General features: G+C 37.8%; 1 protein-coding gene across 1 annotated transcript; it reads right to left on the minus strand.

Annotated features, from left to right (window-relative positions):
* LOC126252958 (longitudinals lacking protein, isoforms A/B/D/L-like) lies at positions 1-24310 on the minus strand. The gene is made up of 2 exons (XM_049953973.1): positions 24065-24310; positions 1-323 (listed from the first exon to the last, which is right to left on the minus strand). Exons 1-2 carry the CDS (start codon positions 24096-24098, stop codon positions 34-36), a joined length of 324 nt encoding a protein of 107 aa, XP_049809930.1. The 5' UTR covers positions 24099-24310; the 3' UTR covers positions 1-33.
* Positions 24311-24634: the final 324 nt, after the last annotated feature.

The following is a 24634-nucleotide window of genomic DNA, read 5'->3' on the forward strand; positions in this document are numbered from 1 at the left end:
GTATCTCATGACAACATCTACTATATGGTGGAACTAAATACACATTGGAATTTTTTTATGTTTACGCATAATGTGTTTATCCAAATTACATTTAAGATGTCTCTTTTCATTGCAGTATGGACACTGAAACTGAGGTAGTTTCCCACATTCATATGTAAGATGCCTATTCAAAGATTGCTGAAACTTATACGTTTTACAGCACTTGACACATGTATAAAGGTAATCTGCTTTCCGATTATCAGGAAGTATCACATTTATCCCAAAGGGATGGTCAAACACAATATTCTCACTGCATGAATTTAGAGTTTCATGAGGCCAGTATTCTGGAATGAGACAGAAGTGCACAATGTAATTTATGTAGGGTACCTGCACAAGCAACAAAAAAACAAAGAGAAAAATGTCTTAAATAGTCATGACACATTACATCCTGCAGGAAAATTACATCTATTTTCATACTCTCTTCTGTATTGATCTAAAACAGTATTACTTACTATTGCTATTATTACCTCTATGCTAAAGCTAAAATTCATTATCGAATAAATATGTTTCGAGAAAATGTTGTTTGTAATTCAAGTGTTACGGCTGTAGTGTAAGTTCTTATCAAAGGGGAAACCTACTTGATGACACAGTATGTTACCAGCAGAATATCTATGTACTACTTACTCTGCCCTGCTTTTCTGGCACATCTGGGACAGATTTCACAGGCTTTTAAAGATTTTACAGTACACAAACTTCTACACCTTCTGAGCCTATTTCGATAGTGTATAGCAGCAAATGTTTCACAAGCCAATAAGTAATTCTTCATATGCAGCTATCAGTAAGAATGAAAAAAAATTGGCATCCTGTATCAAGAAATAAAAGGTGTATTTATAGTACCAAAATAAAATTGTGAGAAGAAATGGAATGTCAGGATAGTGTCAGAATCTTGGAAACTGAAAAGATACAGGCAAAATTCATTATATTTTAAAAGTAGGAAATAATGAGGGCAGAAAGAGGGTGAGAAAGGGGCATACAGTATATGTGGGTCAAAAGCAGAGACAACTGAACCTATATATACAGGTGATTGTGCTGAGCAGATAATTGAATTATATGCAGAATGCAGGTTTGGAACCACACAAGCTTGCAGCAGAGATGGTAAAGGATGTCACTAATTGAAAATATTTTATTTTATCAACGAACTAAAGAATTAACAAGGTTGAGAAGAAATAACTGGAGATACATGGTTGTAGAATTTTTAATATTGATTTTCTGACATGTATCCTTATTAAGGACACCTAGAGCAGTTGATGTCCACTTTTGAGGGAACTTGTAGTATTTTCTCTTTGTTACTGTGCCATTTGTCATCTTAATTCATGAGGTGTTATATCTTCCCAACAAGGATATCTTACTCTCATTGCTTTAAAAAGACCTCCAAAATCCACCTGCTTCTACCACTTTGTATTCGGAAATACTAAATAGAAGGAGTTTATGATCCTAAGATAGGTTAGTGAATTTGAAATAAGAGTTATACAACAAATGGAACATAGTGTGGTTGTCAGAAGCACAGAGAAAAATCAAGGAGAGTTACCCATTTTACTCCAGCAAAATAGAGCATGGTAAGAAATCAGGTTTACTCTTCATTGTAAATGAGAAAATTGAAAGCAATACTACAGACATTGAAGGAAGCTTGCGAAGATTATTAAGGAATCTTGGAAACAAATAACAGCAACATCTGCAATTTTATTTTCATACAGCCTGACCAGTTTCAGTAACCAAAGCCATTTTAAAGTCGTTATCTTCACTCTGGTTTAGCTACACATAGCTATTGGTTCCACTTTGTTCTTCCGTCGTTGGACACAGAGCACTGCCATTAATGATGTAGTTGAAATTTCTCGCTGTTATAAATACACAGTCACACACAGTTTTTGCTTGTTCTGCAACTGCCAGTAATTCACAGTTCTGTTCATTAGCAAATTTCTGATTATACATTCTACATCTACATTTATACTCCGCAAGCCACCCAACGGTGTGTGGCAGAGGGCACTTTATGTGTCACTGTCATTACCTCCCTTTTCTGTTCCAGTCGCTTATGGTTCGCGGGAAGAACGACTGTCTGAAAGCCTCTGTGCGCGCTCGAATCTCTCTAATTTTACATTCGTGATCTCCTCGGGAGGTATAAGTAGAGGGAAGCAATATATTCGATACCTCATCCAGAAACGCACCCTCTCAAAACCTGGCGAGCAAGCTACACTGCGATGCAGAGCGCCTCTCTTGCAGAGTCTGCCACTTGAGTTTGCTAAAAATCTCCGTAATGCTATCACGGTTACCAAATAACCCTGTGACAAAACGCGCTGCTCTTCCTTGGATCTTCTCTATCTCCTCCGTCAACCCGATCTGGTACGGATCCCACACTGTTGAGCAATACTCAAGTATAGGTCGAACGAGTGTTTTGTAAGCCACCTCCTTTGTTGATGGACTACATTTTCTAAGGACTCTCCCAATGAATCTAACCTGGTACCCGCCTTACCAACAATTAATTTTATATGATCATTCCACTTCAAATCGTTCCGCACGCATACTCCCAGATATTTTACAGAAGTAACTGCTACCAGTGTTTGTTCCGCTATCATATAATAATACAATAAAGGATCCTTCTTTCTATGTATTCGCAATACATTACATTTGTCTATGTTAAGGGTCAGTTGCCACTCCCTGCACCAAGTGCCTATCCGCTGCAGATCTTCCTGCATTTCGCTACAATTTTCTAATGCTGCAACTTCTCTGTATACTACAGCATCATCCGCAAAAAGCCGCATGGAACTTCCGACACTATCTAATAGGTCATTTATATATATTGTGAAAAGCAATGGTCCCGTAACACTCCCCTGTGGCACGCCAGAGGTTACTTTAACGTCTGTAGACATCTCTCCATTGATAACAACATGCTGTGTTCTGTTTGCTAAAAACTTTTCAATCCAGCCACACAGCTGGTCTGATATTCCGTAGGCTCTTACTTTGTTTATCAGGCGACAGTGCAGAACTGTATCGAATGCCTTCCGGAAGTCAAGGAAAATAGCATCTACCTGAGAGCCTGTATCTAATATTTTCTGGGTCTCATGAACAAATAAAGCGAGTTGGGTCTCACACGATCGCTGTTTCCGGAAACCATGTTGATTCCTACAGAGTAGATTCTGGGTTTCCAAAAACGACATGATACTCGAGCAAAAAACATGTTCTAAAATTCTCCAACAGATCGACGTCAGAGATATAGGTCTATAGTTTTGCGCATCTGCTCGACGACCCTTCTTGAAGACTGGGACTACCTGTGCTCTTTTCCAATCATTTGGAACCTTCCGTTCCTCTAGAGACTTGCGGTACACGGCTGTTAGAAGGGGGGCAAGTTCTTTCGCGTACTCTGTGTAGAATCGAATTGGTATCCCGTCAGGTCCAGTGGACTTTCCTCTGTTGAGTGATTCCAGTTGCTTTTCTATTGCTTGGACACTTATTTTGATGTCAGCCATTTTTTCGTTTGTGCGAGGATTTAGAGAGGGAACTGCAGTGCAACATTAACTTCAATTTCAGAATTTCATCTATTTGAGAGAGAATGTATGCCATTAAATGTAAAATCCTTAATATATGTGGAAACTGACTAAATATATGTGGAAACTGAGTAAACCAGAGGTTGTACAGAGTTTCAGGGAGAGCTTAAGGGAACAATTGTCACGAATGGGGGAAAGAAATACAGTAGAAGAAGAATGAGTAGCTCAGAGGGAAGAAGGAGTGAAGGCAGCAGAGGATCAAGTAGGTAAAAAGACGAGGGCTAGTAGAAATCCTTGGGTAACAGAAGAAATATTGAATTTAATTGATGAAAGGAGGAAATACAAAAATGCAGTAAATGAAGCAGGCAAAAAGGAATACAAAAGTCTCAAAAATGAGATCGACAGGAAGTGCAAAATGGCTAAGCAGGGATGGCTAGAGGACAAATGTAAGGATGTAGAGGCTTATCTCATGACGGGTAAGATAGATACTGCCTACAGGAAAATTAAAGAGCCCTTTGGAGAAAAGAGAACCACTTGTATGAATATCAAGAGCTCAGATGGAAACCCAGTTCTAAGCAAAGAAGGGAAAGCAGAAAGGTGGAAGGAGTATAGGGAGGGTCTATACAAGGGCGATGTACTTCAGGACAATATTATGGAAATGGAAGAGGATGTAGATGAAGATGAAATGGAAGATAAGATACTGCGTGAAGAGTTTGACAGAGCACTGAAAGACCTGAGTCAAAACAAGTCCCCGGGAGTAGACAACATTCCTTTAGAACTACTGACGGCCTTGGGAGAGCAAAACTCTACCATCTGGTGAGCAAGATGTATGAGACAGGCGAAATACCCTCAGACTTCAAGAAGAATATAATAATTCCAATCCCAAAGAAAGCAGGTGCTGACAGATGTGAAAATTACCGAACTATCAGTTTAATAAGTCACGTCTGCAAAATACTAACACAAGTTCTTCACAGACGAATGGAAAAACTGGTAGAAGCTGACCTCGGGGAAGATCAGTTTGGATTCTGTAGAAATGTTGGAACACATTAGGCAATACTGACCCTACAACTTATCTTAGAAAATAGGTTAAGGAAAGCAAACCTATGTTTCTAGCATTCATAGACTTAGAGAAAGCTTTTGACAATGTTGACTGGAATACTCTCCTTCAAATTCAAAAGGTGGCAGGGGAAAAATACAGGGAGTGAAAGGCTATTTACAATTTGTACAGAAACTAGATGGCAGTAGAGGGGCATGAAAGGGAAGCAGTGGTTGGGAAGGGAGTGAGACAGGGTTGCAACCTCTCCCTGATGTTATTCAATCTGTATATTGAGCAAGCAGTAAAGGAAACAAAAGAAAAATTTGGAGTTGGTATTAAAATCCATGGAGAAGAAATAAAAACTTTGAGGTTCGCCGATGATATTGTAATTCTATCAGAGACAGCAAAGGACTTGGAAGAGCAGTTGAACAGAATGGACAGTTTCTTGAAAGGAGGATATAAGATGAATGTCAACAAAAGCAAAACGAGGATAATGGAATGTAGTCAAATTAAATTGGGCGATGCTGAGGGAATTAGATTAGGAAATGAGACACTTAAAGTAGTAAAGGAGGTTTGCTATTTGGGGAGCAAAATAACTGATGATGGTTGAAGTAGTGAGGATATAAAATGTAGACTGGCAATGGCAAGGAAAGCGTTTCTGGAGAAAAGAAATTTGTTAACATCAAGTATAGATTTAAGTGTCAGGAAGACGTTTCTGAAAGTATTTGTATGGAGTGTAGCCATGTATGGAACTGAAACATGGACGATAAATAGTTTGGACAAGAAGAGAATAGAAGCTTTCGAAATGTGGTGCTACAGAAGAATGCTGAAGATTAGATGGGTAGATCACATAACTAATGAGGAAGTACTGAATAGAATTGGGGAGAAGAGGAGTTTGTGGCACAACTTGACAAGAAGAAGGGACCGGTTGGTAGGACATGTTCTGAGGCATCAAGGGATCACAAATTTAGCATTGGAGGGCAGTGTGGAGGGTAAAAATTGTAGAGGGAGACCAAAAGATGAATACACTAGGCAGATTCAGAAGGATGTAGGCTGCAGTAGGTACTGGAAGATGAAGAAGCTTGCACAGTATAGAGTAGCATGGAGAGCTGCATCAAACCACTCTCAGGACTGAAGACCACCACACAACAACATATGGAAATTGAGACTAATAATGATTACAGGATTGTAGAACCACAAAGAGCACAAAATTTATGAAAGGACAGAAAACCAGATTACCAGTCCATATGAAGTAAATGCTGGGGCATGGCAAAAACTATGTATAACTATCTACTTGTAAATTATATGAAAGTTAATCTGCATTGTAACAATATTAGGAAAAGGATAGTTGCTACTTACTATATAGCAGAGATGCTGAGTCGCAGTCAGGCACAACGAAAGAACTGTCAGAAAGTGAGCTTTTGGCCAACAAGGCCTTCGTCAAAAACACACACACACACACACACACACACACATAGGACCACAGTATCTGGCTGTGAAGGCCGCAGCCAGAGACTGTGGTCATGTGAGTGTGAATTCGTTTGCTTGAGTGTGTTGTATATGTTGTCTGTTTTAGACAAAGACCTTGTTGGTGAAGTGCACACTTTCTGACAGCCTTTTTGTGATGTCTACCTGTGAGTCAGTATTTCCACTATATGGTGGGTAGCAACAATGCTTTTCATAATATGGTTACATTCCATCCTGGATTTTTCCATCATTTAGTTATCTGCATTGTTAATCACAGTGTAATGTGTCCATCAATGGCATGACAAAGATGAACCAATAGTGACATAGGTCTGATTTAGTGTTAAGATAACCACCAAAAAATGTCCTTCATGGCTGAAAGAAGTCGTGGTTTTTTGAAAATAAAATTGCTGTGAGTACTGTTTTTTCCCAAGTAATTTTTATAGTTGTGGATACTGAACAATTATGTTCAACATTTTGGACAAAAAATTGTGGAAACTTTTAAAAATGAACTAAAGATATTTCATGAAAATCAACCAACTATGCTTCAATGTGCTTATGTTTTTGTGAAGAAGGAAAAGATCTCTATGAAGAATTTTGAAAACTGACAAATGACATCAACTTTTACGACAAGGTTGTAAGAGGTGATTGTAACATAAGTGCAGACAAAACCTAAAGAATGATTTTTCACTAGGAAACTAGGGTGTGATTCAAGAAATGACAAGAGGTCATATGTTAGTAGAATTACCAACAACAATATGTTTGTCCTTAACACATGCTCTCAAGAGAAAACTAATTGAAAATGGTCTTGGCAAGGACCAAACAAAACTAAAAACCAGGTTAGACCTTATGAGAACCACATCACTGTGTTATAATTATAAGGTTTGAAACTTATGCTTGTGGCTGGTTGCCATTACAAATTACAAAACTTATAAAAATAGAACTGACTTTATTTTATCCAGCAAAGGATATTCTATATGTTATGACAATCCTGGACTACTTCAGAATTCCAAGTGGTCATATACCCATATGATGTACAGTAAAAGAATATATGAAGCTAGAAAGAAATTTACCAGACAGTAATGGAAATCTAGATTAAGAAAATGTATTTAAAAATTGGAAGTATACCAGGTTAAATTTAGAAACAAGTTCACAATTTTAGAAAATGGATGTAATATAGGGGCAGATGAAATACACACTTATTGAACAATAGTATTTAGGCAAACAGCTCAAAAAGTATGAGGAAGAAAAATGAAAAGCACATCTCTCGCAGAATAAAGATATCAGTAAAGAGAAGGCACGAAAATCTATTTCTTCCACTTACCATGTCATTAAATAGTGACCAAAAGCATCTGTTATGCATTGAAATAGCATCTGTTATGGCAGTGAAGCAGTCATTTCATTTTTAAAAACACTGTTGCTCAATTTAAATAAATAATAGCCATAAAATCTAGCTAGAGCTGGTACAGTGCAAGTGCAAAATTTTACTGAATAATTCCTGGGATTTACTCGTCACTACGGATCAATTGGAATGAAAGTAAATCTAATCTAATCTAATATGCAAACTCAAAATATGTTGCCTTTTGTAACAGCTAGGTGTCTTCATAGTTCATGACAAGTCCTTCAGAGATGCAGTTCTTGGTTCAAAAATGGTTCAAATGGCTCTGAGCACTATGGGACTTAACATCTATGGTCATCAGTCCCCTAGAACTTAGAACTACTTAAACCTAACTAACCTAAGGACATCAAACACATCTATGCACAAGGCAGGATTCGAAACTGCGACCGTAGCAGCCGCGTGGTTCCATGGGATGCTTATACTCCACACACCTTCCCTGTACTGTCTAGTGAGACTAACCCACATACACTTTCTGCACTGGTACAAGATGCTGTAGACTCCAGATTTCTGCATCCCTTGTCATCCTTATCAGCAGTGGCATATTTATTTGGTGGCATGGGGGAGCTTCCAGGCTTAACCCCCTACCCCTCAAAATGTGATATTAGAGACATTTTTTCTTACACACATGCACACAATATCATAATGCTATTAACAGGGTTAACAACACCTCTGCTTTCAGTATTTCTCCATTCTATAGTAACATTATGTGTTTCCAGTTTTCTTTTAAAAACACATATCAATTTAATATCAAAGGTGAATTAAATACAAAGTTTATGAGATCAGTCTCAGTATGTTACAGTATCTGTAAATGAATCTTAATGAATATAGAAACAAAGCAGAGTACAGATGTGGTGGACATACTGTCAGACCATGTGCTTACTAGGAAATGTTCTAGTTTGTTTTGTACATGATTCTCTGCATTAGCAGCTGATAAATTGTAGTTATGATAGTGTTGCAAAAACCAGTGTTACTGAAGCAAGTATAGTGAAATCTAAATTTTGAGAGTTAAGACAATGCATTGCAAAACAAAAAGTGGAAACATTTTGAACTACTTCTGCAAAACCCCACAACTAGAAGTAACTCTGCTCTCTTAGGTTGGGAAAATGAATGATTCACCAAAACTACCATCACTGCTGTTTTCAAACAATGGAAGCATTACTGCTAGTTCATAATCACATCTGTCAGGTCCTGAAGCAAAATCAACATCTTTCATTGACACATTAGGCCCTGACATTTCATCACCAGGAGGTAAGTATGGCGTAAGTGTTTATTTGCTGTCAAATAATGAAAAAGTTAGTCATGGCATGAAGCTACAGCATTTCTAAAACCCTTTTTTTGCCCAATGCAACTTACAAATTCCCCCTCACTTTGCAAAGTGGCCAATATTGTAAGTTCAACCTAGGTTGGATGGGGAAATATTTTTCGTTAGTATATTCACCCAAAGATGATGGTGCCTTCTGTAGGTACTGTGCATTTTTCACTAAGACAAGTTTGGGTAAAGGTAATCATCAAAATGTTGGACACCTGGTAACCCTCAGGTTTTTGATGTGGAAGCAAGGTATTGAATGCTTCAGCATCCATGCAAGCAACTTTTACCATAAGGGTACTACAATCGATGGTGATAATTTTGTTCATATAATGACGAACTAGACATAAGATATAAAACACTGTCTGGACCAACGCTTGATGGAGCAGCAGGGAAAAAAATAGAAAATGCATAGTCAGGATTGGGCCTCTTTAAGTTGGCAAACAAGATGATAATATGTGACTTCTGAAATTTTCCCGGCGTATTTCTTCTTCTAATAATTTCCGGGTATGCAGCGGGATCCGGCTGCATACCCGGAAATTATTAGAAGAAGATGATAATAACATGGTAACTTTGTGCCTGACAAAAGCCTTTGAGCAAGTTTGGAAAAAACTGGTAAATGTAACAAGTACATTAGCACCCCAATCCAAAATCAGACCATCAGTTGCATCAATAACCAACTCCTGCAAAGGATTGTTCAGCATTTTAATAATGTCAAAGGTTTCTTGGTTCTTGTGGATGAACCTGCTGATGTTGCAGGAATAGAGCAACTCTCTCTTTGTGGTCATCATCATAATATTTACCCAATCTCAAGATTCATTAATATTTCTTGCAATTTGTTCCAGTGTTTCATGTGACTGGCAAAGAGTTGGCTGGATCTGTACCTGAAAACTTGGTAAAATTTTGTTTCGACATGTGATTTTTACAACGGCTATTGTCAGTACTGCAGCCATGTTGGGAAAAGCTCACGGAGCTCATGGATTCATATAACAGGGCTGCCCTTTAGCTGCATGTTCTCATTGTGCAGCTCATAGTTTCAATTTGGTAGTCATCAATACATGCAAGATTCTGATTATGGGGAACTCACTAGGAATGCTGGAAATGGTACATAATTTCTTTGGAGAGTCAAAGCATAAGCAAGTATTAAATGATGTCCTTGAATCATTAATCAATGTTCAAGTCAGGAGTCCGAAACATACCATACTCACTAGCTGGATTGAGCATCTTTGCATCACACAAGACTTCAAGGAAATTTATGGCTGTGTTGTTTCAGCTCTGGGGAAGACCTCATCCCACAATACCATTATTTTGTTGACAGCCATCAGCAAGGGAGATTTTGTCATCTGCACAGTTATACCTTCTAAACTGGTTGCACTCAGTGAGTCCATCTGTCATCAACTTCAGTGCCAAGATATAGAGTTCACAGAGTTAATCAACATTACCACGGATCAGCTTCAGACAATGCAGTTAAAATCAAGCAACCATACAATTCTACCAATCAAGTACACAGTGCAAATCAGGATACCGGTGATGATAATGTGGGTTAATACAATGTGTCTGTGTTCATACCCAGTCTGGATGCCTTTATTAGTTCACTGCAGGATTGGTTCTTGACACATTTTGAACTTTTTAACAATTTTAATAGTCTTTTACCATGAAAAATTAAAGACACAGGGATCATTTATGGAGTTACAAAACTACATTCATTTTATGCTTCAGGTCCATTGGTCACCGATTTAACAATGGCAATGGCTGAGTTGACACACTTTCATCAACATGTGAGGTGACTGGAGTAGTTGTTTCAGGGAATGCAAAGGAAACTTTTTCTGCCTGCAACTGTCAGATATATCTCAATGTGTTTCAGTTTCTACAGCCACAAATGAGCGCAGTTTCTCCACTCTTAAGAGCATCAAGACATACCTAAGGAATACAACAACTAGAGAGCAACATCTGAATGGGCTCGCCTTGATGACAATTCATTTAAAAGAAGTGACTGATGTTCAGAAACTGATTTCATGATGTAATTCATAGCATCAATAAATCATTTTCGTAATGCCACAAGTGTCCTAATTAAACAAATGTAGTCCTTTCAAATGATAATGCACAGCAATCAATCATCCTTTTCTTTCAGGTTTTATTACGCAAATTTAGATTTTGGTTAGTGCCTAGCCATTATCAATGCAATATTTTATAGTGTTAATGCATGCTCTACTACATAAGTTCCCTGTTGTTCGTGCTTCTGTCACAGTTTGTTCACGATTTCAACAGTCTTGAACGAACTGTGACAGAAACCCGAACAACATGGGACTGATGTACTAGGACATGCATTGATACTGTGAAAAAGTATTGATAATGGCTTGGCACTAGCCACAATCTAGATTTGCCTAATAAAAACTGAAAGAAAAAGAAGGCTGATTGCTGTGCTCTGTCGTTTGAAAATCATATCTCAGTCGTGCATTTGTAATGGAAGGTAACTAGGTGAAATGTGCACCAATGACATACTTTATTTATATAATTTTGGACATTAAATTAATATGGATCAATAAAAGTAATTTAGCAGACTTCAACAAGGTATTTGTCTTGGGTGGTGTGCAAAATATGCACTTCATGTTATATTTCTGGAGTATTCCTCCAAATTTAAGTGATGCGTTACAACAGTTTCTCTTCCCCCTTCTCCATGCTATGCCCAAGGCTTCTTTGTCTTCATTGCTCACTGGACCTGGCTGTTGTTCTAACAGTTTTTATGGTAACAGTCTGAAGGTGCTGCTGCAACTTGTAAGTTTACTGTCCTCACAGCTCGTCCGAATATCAATGTACGCGGTATGAGCCTAGTGAGCAACAGCATCGGTGATTGTTAGAATAAGTAAAACTGCACCTCTGCCCACAATGGCAAGCTGGTTTGCCCCATGTTTCATGCAGTGGGATGGAGGAGTTGGTTGACAGAGTCACTGGGGAGCTTTTGTACTGACTTACTGTATGGGTCAGGCGATTTGTCTGAGGATGATAAGAAAGTTGGTCACACAAATGTTCGAGGTTTAATGAATTTAGTAATCAGATAGCTCAGTTAAAAGCAATGGCATATGGTATATTGTGAAGTCTGATTATAGAGAAGAAAGCCAACAGTAATAATAAATTCTTATTATCAGTCAGAAACCTTTTTCTAATTCATACAATATCCCACAACAGGACAAGAGAGAAAGAAGAGATCTACAAGGTGCCAAGCAACAGGAGTATAACAGTAGGGATGTTATAAATTCCACTGCTGAAATCTCTTGGTCAGAGATTTCATGAGACCTGTGCACTAGTGTTCATAGCACACCTCATTGTAACAGGGCATGAAAGCTGGAAGCATGTAAGTATAAATCTGTATGCCTTGGGTAACGGTAAATTCTGTGACCTAAAGTATTGTCCGGCTTTCGTTTGACATGCACATTCAGAAATGTAAGTTGGTTATTTTCATCTGTTTCCATTGTGAATCAGATCTTTTTTTCCAGCAAATTCAGATGTTATAAAGAGTATTGATAACAGTGTCATACATGGGGACAGATTACGAATTTATCACCTATGTACTGGAAGAAACACGAGGAGTTCAAGTGTCTCAACAAATGTGTTGGCCACCAGTGGTGACAGTGGGCAGCCCATTGTTACTCACTCAGTGTATTCGTAGTAATTTCTGTCAAATGGGACAGGATCACACAAACATGAACACGTATTAAATGAGTCTTGTTAGCAACAGTGTCAGCTTGTCTGTTATGAGATTTAGAGAGTCTCTTTGAGGTATCCTAATAAAGGAGGAAAACATGGTAAAGCTCACTGTGAGGTCTTTATGGTGTAGCCAGTAGTTTTGAAGGTGCTTGGCGAAATATGCCAAATGTTTTATGTGACCCTGGCATTTTCCAACAATGGGGTTGAGCATCACTTTCAGCAGTTTTGCTAGCTAATATGCAAGTACACTGATGTTATGTGCTAATATTGCTTACAATGGGATGGAGTGCCATTCTTTCTTTATGGGCTTTAGATAATCCATAAAATCTAGCGAATAAATCTGATCATGAACATGGTCATTACATTGTACTCCCCCATCCCCCTTTCCCACCCTGATAACATGCTCCAGATAAATACAATAATATTTCTTTTCACTTGGATGGTTGGATCACTATCTATTCTCCTTTTCTGCATGTCAAGTGAAGACCAGATGATACATTAGGACACAGTATTTACTGTAAACCAACAAATAGATTTACATTTGCATGTCTCCAGTTTTCATGCTCCCTCACAGTGAGGGTAGTCCTAAAGTCACTACTGTACAGATATTGTGACATATCGGACCAAGAGAGTTCAGCAGCAATAGTACAGACAGTTAAGTTTTCCATCTGACCACATACAACAATCAACTGATCCAGTACACCATAAAGCCAAAGATGTCTTGATCACAGCATGCAGAGGAGGAAGATAAACTGTTGATCCCTCACATCAAGAGACAAAAGTCTTGTTAGGGTATGTTAAGGAAAACCAGGCCTTCCAAAACCAAGAGTGTACCACACCTTGGGAGGCAAAATGTACATAGGCCAGACTACCTGGACAGTCAATGAAAAATGCATGATGCATATTTAGCAAACAGATAAAAACAATCAATGAAGTCAACTGTTGAAGAGCACCTAATTCATAAAGGATATAATAATTATGATGGCACCAAGTTGCTACAACAAGCTGACACAATCTGGAAGAGAATCTCAATAGAGCATGCAGAGATCCAGCTAAGCAATGGATATCTTAAATAAAGAGAGTGGTTCCCAATAAAATAAGACTTGTGACCTAGCCCTCAGCATGCTCCAGCACATTGGCTGTCTGGGGAAGATCTGCTCATGCCTTCCAACTGAAGAGCAGAAGACCACACCACTTATTCTCCATATCAGTAGGGTCCTGAACCAAGTGGTGGTGGCATGGATACTGCAGATTATGGCTTGCTTCCAGATAGCACACTTCCCCCCTCCATCTCACCAGCAGAGAGTACCCAGAGGAAGACAGCCCATCATCATGATCCCCTGAAAAGGGCAACAAGTCAGCTTGTTGAAATACTGTACCACCTAGATAATGCTGGCAGAATACCCAAAAATAATTCAAATTCATCACACATTGTGAAAACCTAAACTCACACCATTCTTTCTACCTTAAAAACACATTAAATAATGTTAGTCTAACAAATATGCTTTGGGACAGCATACTTGAGTGACAGCAGTGTCTCAATATAGCAAGCCACTAATTTTCACATAATTTTAGGAAAAATCTCTAAGGTAGCATGAAGTGACGATTTTCCCACATGGTCATTTTACGAGGGAACTGTGAATATCAGGAATCCAGTAAAACATCAAATCTCTGACATCGCTGTGGCCAGAAAGGGATCCTGAAAGAATGGGACCAATGACAACTGAAGAGAATCGTTCACTGACAGAAGTGCAAACCTTTTGAAAATTGCTGCAGATTTCAATGCTGCACCATCAACAAGTGTCAACACATGAACCATTCAATAAAACATCATCAATATGGGCTTTCTAAGCCAAAGGCTCACTCGTGTTCCCTTCATGACTGTATGACACAAAGCTTTATGCCTCCCCAAAGTCCATCAACACTGACAATGGACTGTTGGTGACTGGAAAAATGTTGCCTGGTCAGAAGACTCTCTTTTAAAATTACATCGAGTGGATGGATGAGTATGAGTATGGAGACAATCTCATCAGATCATGGACCCTGCATGTCAGCAGGGGACTGTTCAAGCTGGTGGAGGCTCTGTAATGGTGTGGGAGGGGGGGGGGGGTGTTGGAGTGATATGTGACCTCTTATAATCTAGATATGACACTGACAGTGACACATATGTAAGCATCCTGTCTCATCGCCTGAACCCATTCATGTCCATCATGGATTTCGATGGACTTGGGCAATTCCAGGAGGACAATGTGACACCCCACACGTCCAGAATTGCTACAGAGTGGCTCTTCTGAGTTTAAACACTTCCACTGGCCACCAAACTTTACAGACATGAACATTACTGAGCATATCTGGGATGCCTTGCAACATGCTGTTCAGAAGAGATCTCCACTTCCTTGTACTCTTACAGATTTATGGACACCTCTGCAGGATTCATGGTGTCGGTTCCCTCCAGAACTACTTCGGACATTAGTCGAGTCCATGTCACGTCATGTTGAGGCACTTCTGCGTGGTTGCGGGGTCCCTACACTATACTAGGCAGATGTAGCAATTTCTTCGCTCTTCAGTGTATAAAAATATAGATTGGTACCAGATAGAGGAGACATAGAGTGGCAGACAGTGCATTGTAAAAATACTGCTAGGAGTTGTTAGGTATCAGGCTAAGTCCTTCATCAGATTTAGACCAAAACAAACAAACAAACACACACACACACACACACACACACACACACACACACACACAGAGAGAGAGAGAGAGAGAGAGAGAGAGAGAGACAAACATATGACCACTGTTCGTCTCCAGGTGCTAATGCTCATTCATGACTGTTCTGAGTTGAGCAGCAATTTTGCTGAGCTGGGCTGTGTGGGTATAGCAGAAATGGGGCAAGGGAAGGGGAAGGGATCACAAGGTAAAGTGGGAGTACAACAGAGATGTGAGGTGGGAATGGGAATGGAAAGGGATACCAGGGTAAAGTAGTAAAGATGTTAATGCTGCCTGTGAGAGCAGAGAGAGAAATGGAGGTAAAAAGATAGTGGACAACTAGGTAAGCACCTGGAGGTTGTGGTGGTGAGTGGGCAAAGTGAAAAGGAGACAGGTAGAGAAGAGGAAAGGACTATGCAGATACACTAGTGGAAGAGAAAGTGTTTGTAGGGCTGGAGTAGAAGCAGAGTAGGTAATAAGCAGATGAAAGACAGAGACTAATGAAGGTAGAGGACAGGCGGTTTTGGCAATGAAGGGTGTATTTCCAGGACAGTTCTCATCTGCACAATTTAGAACAGCTGATGTTGGTGAGAAGAATCCATATGTCAGAGGCATTCAATACTGCCATGATACAAAATCAAAATCTTGCTCATAATATCCACTTATTACTGAAAATTTTCTAACATTTTACATGACTAAAAGATTTTTCCAGCCTAACAACAAAACTCGTGTCAGAGCTTGCTCTTTTGGAACAGTAATAAATGAACCTGTACAACTGATTATGATTTCAAAGAGTACCATGAGGTATGAGGAAGGTGTCTGAAGAAATTTATCTGGGGGGGGGGGGGGGGGGTGGTTTGTAATGTCCTTAAAATTGTCAGTTTTTATATAAATGAGTTGATCAGTTTCAAGATGTTTAATTGTACAAGCAAAAAATTTTATAGCGGCACAAAAAACTTATTACACCAGAGAAATGATCATATCCAGTCACTCCTACACATCTATGAGAGTACTGTAATAAAATAAAAAAAAAAAAAAAAAAAAAAACTCTATACTCTGATTCCTGGGTAAAGTGGGGGACAAGTGCCACCTCTTAAACCTCTTGCAGGCGCCTATGGGTAAGGAGCGGTAACTATTCACACCAATGAATCAGGAGCAAAACAATTATAATCGGTGATTCCAATCGTTTATAAACACATAATTAGAAAAATGATAGAAAAGTCACAGGTAGAATACAAATAATACAAGGAATAAAGGTAATTACACACTGTATAGTTACAGAGTTGAATAGTCAAAATGCAAGTAAGCAAGACTCTAAATGTTGCTGACATTTGGGCAACATTATTCTTTGTAGCTAACACACACACACACACACACACACACACACACACACACACACACACTCGTGCAGACGGAAAGGAGGCTGGCATTTGGAGGGAGAGGCAGCAAGGGAATAGCATAGGAATGTGATGGCAGTGACCCTGCCATGAAGTTTCCAGTGACTTACAATGAAGAGGGGGAGGGGGGCCATGGGATATAGAACAGAGGACGTAGGATTGTCCAGAGAGAATACTCTGGGTGCAGATCAGTGGAGTAAAGTGGACGGTGTTGGGACAGTGTTGGGTGTGGGTGAGAATCAGCATCTAACAGAGATTGGTCCCAGAGGATTGTGGGATCCAAGGGTGTATTCTGAGGATAGTTCTCATCAATGTCATTCAGAAAAGTGAAAAGCTTGTATAGATTTCTTTTTTAATGGATGTGTGTTGGGGGCAGATGGGGCTGGCATGGGTTGTAAGGCAGCTATTATAGTAAAGTATATTGTGCTCAGCAGCATATTCTGTTCCTGGTTGGTTAACTTTGCTCCTCGCAACAGTTGGGCTGTGGTCATTCATTAGGGAGGACAGTTGGTTGTGATTATGCATACATAAAAAGGCTGTGTAGTGTTGATAAATGATATTACTGCTCTCACACATGGACCCTTCCTTTCAATAGCACAGGATAGCTTGTGATGGCCCTTGAATAGGATATGAAGGTTAAGTGCAGAAGATATGTTTCCACTTGGCCTTTCCCTAGGGATACAACCCATGTTGGGAGACGTGTGGCATAAGGATGGACCATAATATTTTACAGATTGGATGAGCAGTGGGATATCACTTTGGGAGAGGTGAGAATGATTGTGGGAAAGATGTTCCTCTATTCAGGTTACAATAAAAAGTAGTCAAAACCTGGCAAAGGAAGTAGTTTAGTGGCTGCTATCTGTGTTTATATTGGGTTATATTTGGGTGTTCCTACGCAGTAGTTGTGTGACCACAAACTACCTTTCCACAGCACCGAATGGCCACTGCCAAACTGTGGCCAAGAGGAAACTTGACAAACCATGCACAGAGCATGCTGCTGAGCATGATGCGCTCATTCTCAACCCATGCTATCTGGACACTTCCACCACCACCTCCCCCCCCTTACCCTTAATAGCCGCTTACCCCTGCAATAATCCCGATCTCTAAACAAATTAATCCCTGTCCCACAACCACCTTCACCCTTGTCTGCCCCCCCCCCCCCCCCACACACACACACACACACATACACACATTCTCCCACTTCTCTCCATTCACTGGTACATACCTATATTATTCCTCTGCTGCATCTACCATTCTACCATCAGCTTCCATTCCCCTGCTTGCCTTCCTTCTCCTTTCATCCACCCACCCATCTTACACAAGATGATGCAACCACTCACACCAGTTAGTTTGCCCTACCAAAACAGTATAGCTCAGCTTGTGTATTTGTGTGTTTCTCTTAGTGCTAAAGAAAGCTAAGTTACATTTTCACAGAACATTAATTGTACTTTGAGTAACATGTCTATACTCCTTCCATTATTCACAACTACACAGTGATATAAATACATAAATAAAACTGAAGAAGAAGAATGGAGTACCAAAATGAAGCATCAACATCATTAATCATTTAGCACATTAATGAGAAATGATTTTTACAACACAATGGATACAAGAAACTGACACAATGCATTTTTGAGAGCAATTCAAGAATCAGACAACTGGACATGTGCATAAAACAGGGTATTGCAAGGTGGCCTGAAAAGAATGTTTATGGAGGGATTGTTGGGGGGGGGGGGGGTAAACTGAGCAATTAATGGGTGACAGTTTACTTTCCCCCATAATGGATCAGTCAATGAAGATCAGTTGATGCATACACATACCAGCTGATGTGATGGCTGGAAAAAATAAACAAATAAATAAAAACTGTGGTAATTTATTACCACAGCTTTAGAATTGTAATAACCATTCTTCTGTGATGAACAACACTTTGTTCTTATATATACTCACAACAATAGAAGAAACTTCTGAAGAGTTAAATGTACAATCAGTGCAGGAAAATAAAAATCACAGTCATTGTTTATGACTATTTTCAACTTATGCGATTTCTGATATTTCGAGTCATAAATCACAATAAATACATTTCAGGATATAAGACTTGGTTCATCATACCATTCCTCTGTGCAACTGACCAGATGTTTATTGCAAAAAAATATATGATTATGACAAAGAGATTTTTTAGATCCTAAAGTAATCACATTTACACTTGAAGAATTCTTAATGTTACTTGGAGGATAAATGACAACCAGACCAAGATGAGTAGTTAATGAAGACATCATTAGGATCTTCAAATGCATGCTAAAAAAGTGGCTTGGGAAACAGTCCAAAGATAAGGTGAACAAAATTTTGACACTTCATCATAAACATCCCTCTGATGCTGCATTCCCAGAAAATTAAAATTAATTTAAATTCAAAGACATAGATAAACAAGGGCACAAGGAAATTATCTGATAATTTTTGTGCACTTAATAAAGCAAAAACCAAAATGAAGCTTTGAAACCATATTAATGAACTGCAGAAATGTATAAAGGAAAGTTATAGTAGCAATGAAAAAAAGAATGGCTGTAAGTGACTCAGTAATTAAACAGGAAAGTAACAAAATTAAGTCACCCAGACTGCTAAAATAGTTCATGAAAGTATATTAATATAGTACAAAAATTAATTAAAAATCCTAATATCTAATAGTTTTTACAGTATTGAGTAATATATAAACTGATCGTATTGAGATAATTCTGACATTTAGTTCAAGAATGTGTGTGCCGTATTTACTATGTCCTTCATATACAGAAGATTTATGCTGCTGTGTTGCTGCTTGAATTTTTCTGTATAGTTGGGAACTCAGCAACTTGTTGAAGTGAGCCTGGTGAAAACGAGTAATCATTGTGTAAGTGGACTTTAGTGTGTGAAGTGGTGTGAGAAGGGTGATGTCATTGCTTTTAAATGAATGTGGATCCAAGTGATGAGATGAATAGAAGGATTAGAATGTATGATTTTCACTGAATTTATACATGCTTAAAATTTATTTGTTTCCATATATACTATTACCTCCATTCTGGATTTCATTCATAAAGTGAACAACAGATAAAAAAATATTTTTATACAAAGAACCACAGAAGAAGCAAATGAATGTGATCACTGTGATTGCTCAACTGTAAATATGTCTTGTAAAATGATGGGCCTTTCCCTGACCTGTGAGTCTGTCTGGTTTTTCTTGTTGATTTACCAAATGTACCATCTATGCTACACAATCCACCTCACACTGTGTAGTTGAGGTTAGTTTTGGTACCATTATAATTTCCCTTGTCCCTGTTTGATTCATGAATGGTGCACAAGAAGGACGACTGCTGGTAAACCTCCGTCTTGTCTTGGAAATTCTGTGAGATTGTGTGGGAAGAAGTAATATGATGCCTACCCATTACTCTTGGAATTTCAATGACACATGTGTCTGAGAAACATGGGCAGCTAGGCTCTTATCAAAATGCAGATTGTTATGGCTCAGCATATGATAACATGTAATTCAGAATGATAGCATCAACCGGTAAGGTAACTGTCCATAACGCAAGGTTAGAATTGTGCTACAGTGGTTTGAAGGACATGATAACAAAATCAAGTTCCATCAAATCCACCTGATCTGAACCCAGTGGAATACAAGTGGGACACTATTGAGCACCCACAAACTACCAGCCCCTAATTTATGGGAATTGCATGTGATGTGCATAGATATCACATGCCACATATGTCTGGAAACCTACCAAGGACTTGTTGAATCTATGCCTTGCCATAATCACTGCTGTATTGCATTCCAAAAGTAAACTAACATGCTACTGTGGTCAATGTATGTTCAGATTGGCTATTCAGTAGTTCTAAACTAATCTTCAAGCTGCCTGTGAGTGAAAGACAGAGAGAACATTTATTAACACTCTTGCAAAATTGAGCCACAATCCATACTTTGAACTAGATGTTCCACATGCAACTGTTTGGTGAGTTGTGAGAAAATATTTGCATCTTAAGCCAAACAAATTTACAATAGTGCAGGATGGAGTGCCCATAGCTAATTTTTCAGTTTACAGGAAAGTGGGCTCTTGACAAATTAAAACAGTGCACAGTAACAGAGCTCCATCCCAGTTCCTTGTCTTTTGTGATATAAACCTTTTCCAAATGAGCTATGCAGTCACAGATTCCACTATGAAATTGGATCTAGGTGGCTCTTAGTTACCGAATCTGGGGGTGGTAGTGGTATGGGCCACTTATTATTTCAAAATCTATATAGGTTTTCCTCCTTTCTGATTTCCTAAGTGAGTTTAAAATTACAGATTTCCAGATTATAGTCAGGGTGTCCTTCACAGGTGCCTGCAGATGGAGTTAAAACAGAAACAAACTTTAATGCTTTAATGCAGTATACTTCTTCAATGGAAGGAGGGGGGGGGGGGGGGAGGGAGAGAGAGAGAGAGAGAGAGAGAGAGAGAGAGAGAGAGAGAGAGAGAGAGAGAGGTGAAAACAAGCTGTAATGAATGTCCATAAAATTCAAGGTACACCTCTAAACTATAGCAAAATATGGTGATGAGCTTTTAAACACAAATGTCTCAAATTTCTATTGCACATGTACATATCAGAAGATACCTTCAGTTTTGAGAAAGTGACTAATACACAGCTACAGTTAGCAGTCCTTCACAATATGACACATTCAATAATTTCCCAACTTATAATGTTCAACTTACCAATGAGCCAAAGCATAGAATCCTCTCTACCAGATACTATCAAGTCTGTTTTAACACAATTCAGTGAGACTTTTATGTTTATTTGTTGAACAATATCATTACCCTCAACAAGGTTCTCCCTTTTTCTAATTGAAAGAATGTCTGGTGTGTGCACTGTTCTGATGTCACTTGAGATAGGTAGACATCCACTCTATCTTCATTTGATTAAGGTTAAAATTCATTTAACACTGAAGTATATCTATTAGTACTCCCCCCCCCCCCCCCCACTTACTTTCCCTCAAAGAGAGAAATCTTTGAAAAATGCAAATCAGTTGCCATTACATATCCATCTCTCCCTTTATAGCCTTTTACAGAAATTTTAAATATAAGAAGCTGGTGGCATACAACCACATTTCACAAATATTCAGTTGCTAATATAATCCCATATTGGCTTCCTTAGTTGTTACTCTGAAGTAACAAATATTCCATTAGAGTACTTAAAGTGGTATAGAGCACAGGTGTCTATTTTGGAACAATCGCTTACAAGGAGAGGCCCCTGGGAGTGTGATGGAGCTTTTGAAACCATCTATATGGTGACGTGGGTTAGGGTCCCAAGTACTGCACTCTGCAGCCATTCACCCTGGTGGACCGTCATTTGCAAATCAATGAAAAAAATTTCATAATTTTGAGTTATGTTCTAGAACTTTAAAATGGACAATAGTTCACATAAGGGTTTTGTAGTGTATTAGTGAGCATATGACCCTCACATGCTAAAGGTTGTGCATTCAAATCTCTTCAGGTACTTCAAAAAACTTTTCTACTTTTAGTTATTGAAATGGCTTTGATTATTGTTTTCATTCAATTAATTAGTTAGTTAGTTTAAAAGTATTTTTTAAAATTTCTAATCCTTCGTCACATAATTTTAATATTATATTAAATTTTAATTTACTTTTTTTCCTACCCTTTTTTATTTGGAATCTTTGTGCATGAGATTTTAATTATTTTTTGTATTAATTTCCATATAATTTCTTTCATGGTAGAATTAGATAATAAACTACTTCTGTTGTATATAAGTTTTACTGGTTCAAACATGACCAGTTTTGGTCGATTCCGAGTCCATCTTCCGATGTAATAATCTCGTAATTTCTTTCATTTGATCATCTTATATTTTCGTCCATGTTATTGCATTCATAATTTCTATCCCTCATTTTGTGCACTTATTTATAGCCCCTCCTTTTGTTTAAATTTTCAGCTGTGATATTTTTTGCATAGTGCAACGGGGATTTATGTTTTAAATGTTTGTACGATGATTACCACCCAAAAAAAAAAAAAAAAAAAAAAAAAAAAAAAAAAAAAAAAATGTGTATCTTGTACATACCCAAAAATACATTTTTGACACTACTGATCAACCAATACAAATAGATTGTTTCATTTTTTATTTTTAACTAATAGATTGGAATCTTCAAATATTTAAATAAAAATAGTTAAAATCACATGCACAATTATTCCAAATGAAAAGAGAATGGTAACAAGAAAAAAGTAAGACCAAATGAAAAAGTCAATACAATGATTAAAATTATTTGATAAAGGATTAGAAATTTTGAAAAAAAATTACATTTAAACCAATTAATTGAATAAAAACAATGATCAAAGTCATTTTTAAATTATTTAAAAATAAAGAATTTTTCAGCACCTAATGAGATTTGAACCCAAAAATGTCTGCGCATCAGGCTCATATGCTAACCACTATGCTAATGTGCTTATAAATTTAATGAGGTCAATTTTAAGTTCCTAGAACATCATGCAAAATTACGATTTTTTCCCACTGATTACTCTTAAATGAGGGTCCACCTACAGTAATATATGGTAGTTTTGAGAATTCAGTGCCATCTCTGGGGATTTCCCCTTGTCAGTTTTACCTCAGTAACAGCTGGTAATGTTCACACAAGTATAAAGTGAAAATTAATAATGGCTTATTAAAGCTATTAAATAAATAGGTGTCACAGGTGGAGTAGTTGGTGAAAATCATTCTTATGAATACAAATATAGTAACAATCATTCTTATGAACATACATATGACTATGTACACTACAAGATTGATAACTGATAAAAGGTACCATTAATAACTTGCTATATTAACCTTCAGGTAATAATAAAGGCTACCATATTGATAAAGTATTAAAAAATTCTGTTTGGTTTCTTGACTTGAGGAATAGTTGCTTGATATAAGAATAAGAACACAAAAATGCTGGTACATTTCACTCTGTATTATTCCCGGAGAAAAGTTTTCACGGCTAAACTAGGTTAAGTGTATTTTACAGAAGAACAGCAAGAAGACAGTGTAAAAATAATAAGTGAATACAAGGGCACCACTGATATTTTCTCTCTTACAAGACAATACATTTATTTATTTATTTATTTATTTAAATTGCTGTTTAAAATAACAAAAGATCTTTGTTCTGCTATAGAAATATTGATAAAACCTGGAGCAACCAGATACCAAAAAATAATACACACACAAATATTCCAAAACAAGTTCACTTTTTTTTTTTTTTTACCAGGGTTTCCATGCTTGTTAGTGACTGACAGCTATGTACACATCAAGGATCAGTACACATATATACTTATTTTCTTCTGAAATTTACATGCTCTTATATAAAACAAACACCACCTAAGTAATCTGATTGAAAAAGTGGTGAAAATTAAGACATTAAACACTATCAAATTGGAATGCACATTCAGAAAAGTATTTAACTGATATGATATAAGCAATTTACCAAATGGACAGTTCAACTGAGCAAATTGTTAAAATTACATAGAACCAAAAAGGCTGGCCATTCTTACCTTCAGGATGCGCAACTCCTAGTAATGCAGACATTAACAGCTTAAGTGAAAAGTAGTAATCCTTGTTTCTGCACTATAGGTTCATTCTTCAGGGATGACTGGGGACATATAGTTCCCAAAGCTGGGATTACAATTTACTATTTTAGTATTTTTATCAATGATGCTAGCAATTTCAACTTCTGAAGGTAAATACTGAGATTCCTTCAATCTCTCTGTAATTTCAACAATGCTACAATGAATGTTATTCCAGTTAGTGAACACTCCGCACAGTGTATTACAACAGTTTATAGTGTTTGGTTCCATCTAATAGTTTATTTCTTAAATGGTCTCTTGAATATAATCATTTGTTGCTGTTAGGCACGTAACATAACACACCATCCCATTCTGAGATTATATGGATGTTCCTTAACAACAGACAAAGTTGGAAAAATTTGGATCCCATTTTATTTACACAAAATACTGTGAGAAAATCATCATATAACGCTGTATAAATATGAAAACAACACAAAAATCAGGAATTATGGACAACACTAAGTACAAAACAGTCACTTCTCAAAAGTATCTATACCT

Source organism: Schistocerca nitens, chromosome 4 (genome assembly GCF_023898315.1).
Source record: "Schistocerca nitens isolate TAMUIC-IGC-003100 chromosome 4, iqSchNite1.1, whole genome shotgun sequence".
NCBI lineage: Eukaryota > Metazoa > Arthropoda > Insecta > Orthoptera > Acrididae > Schistocerca > Schistocerca nitens.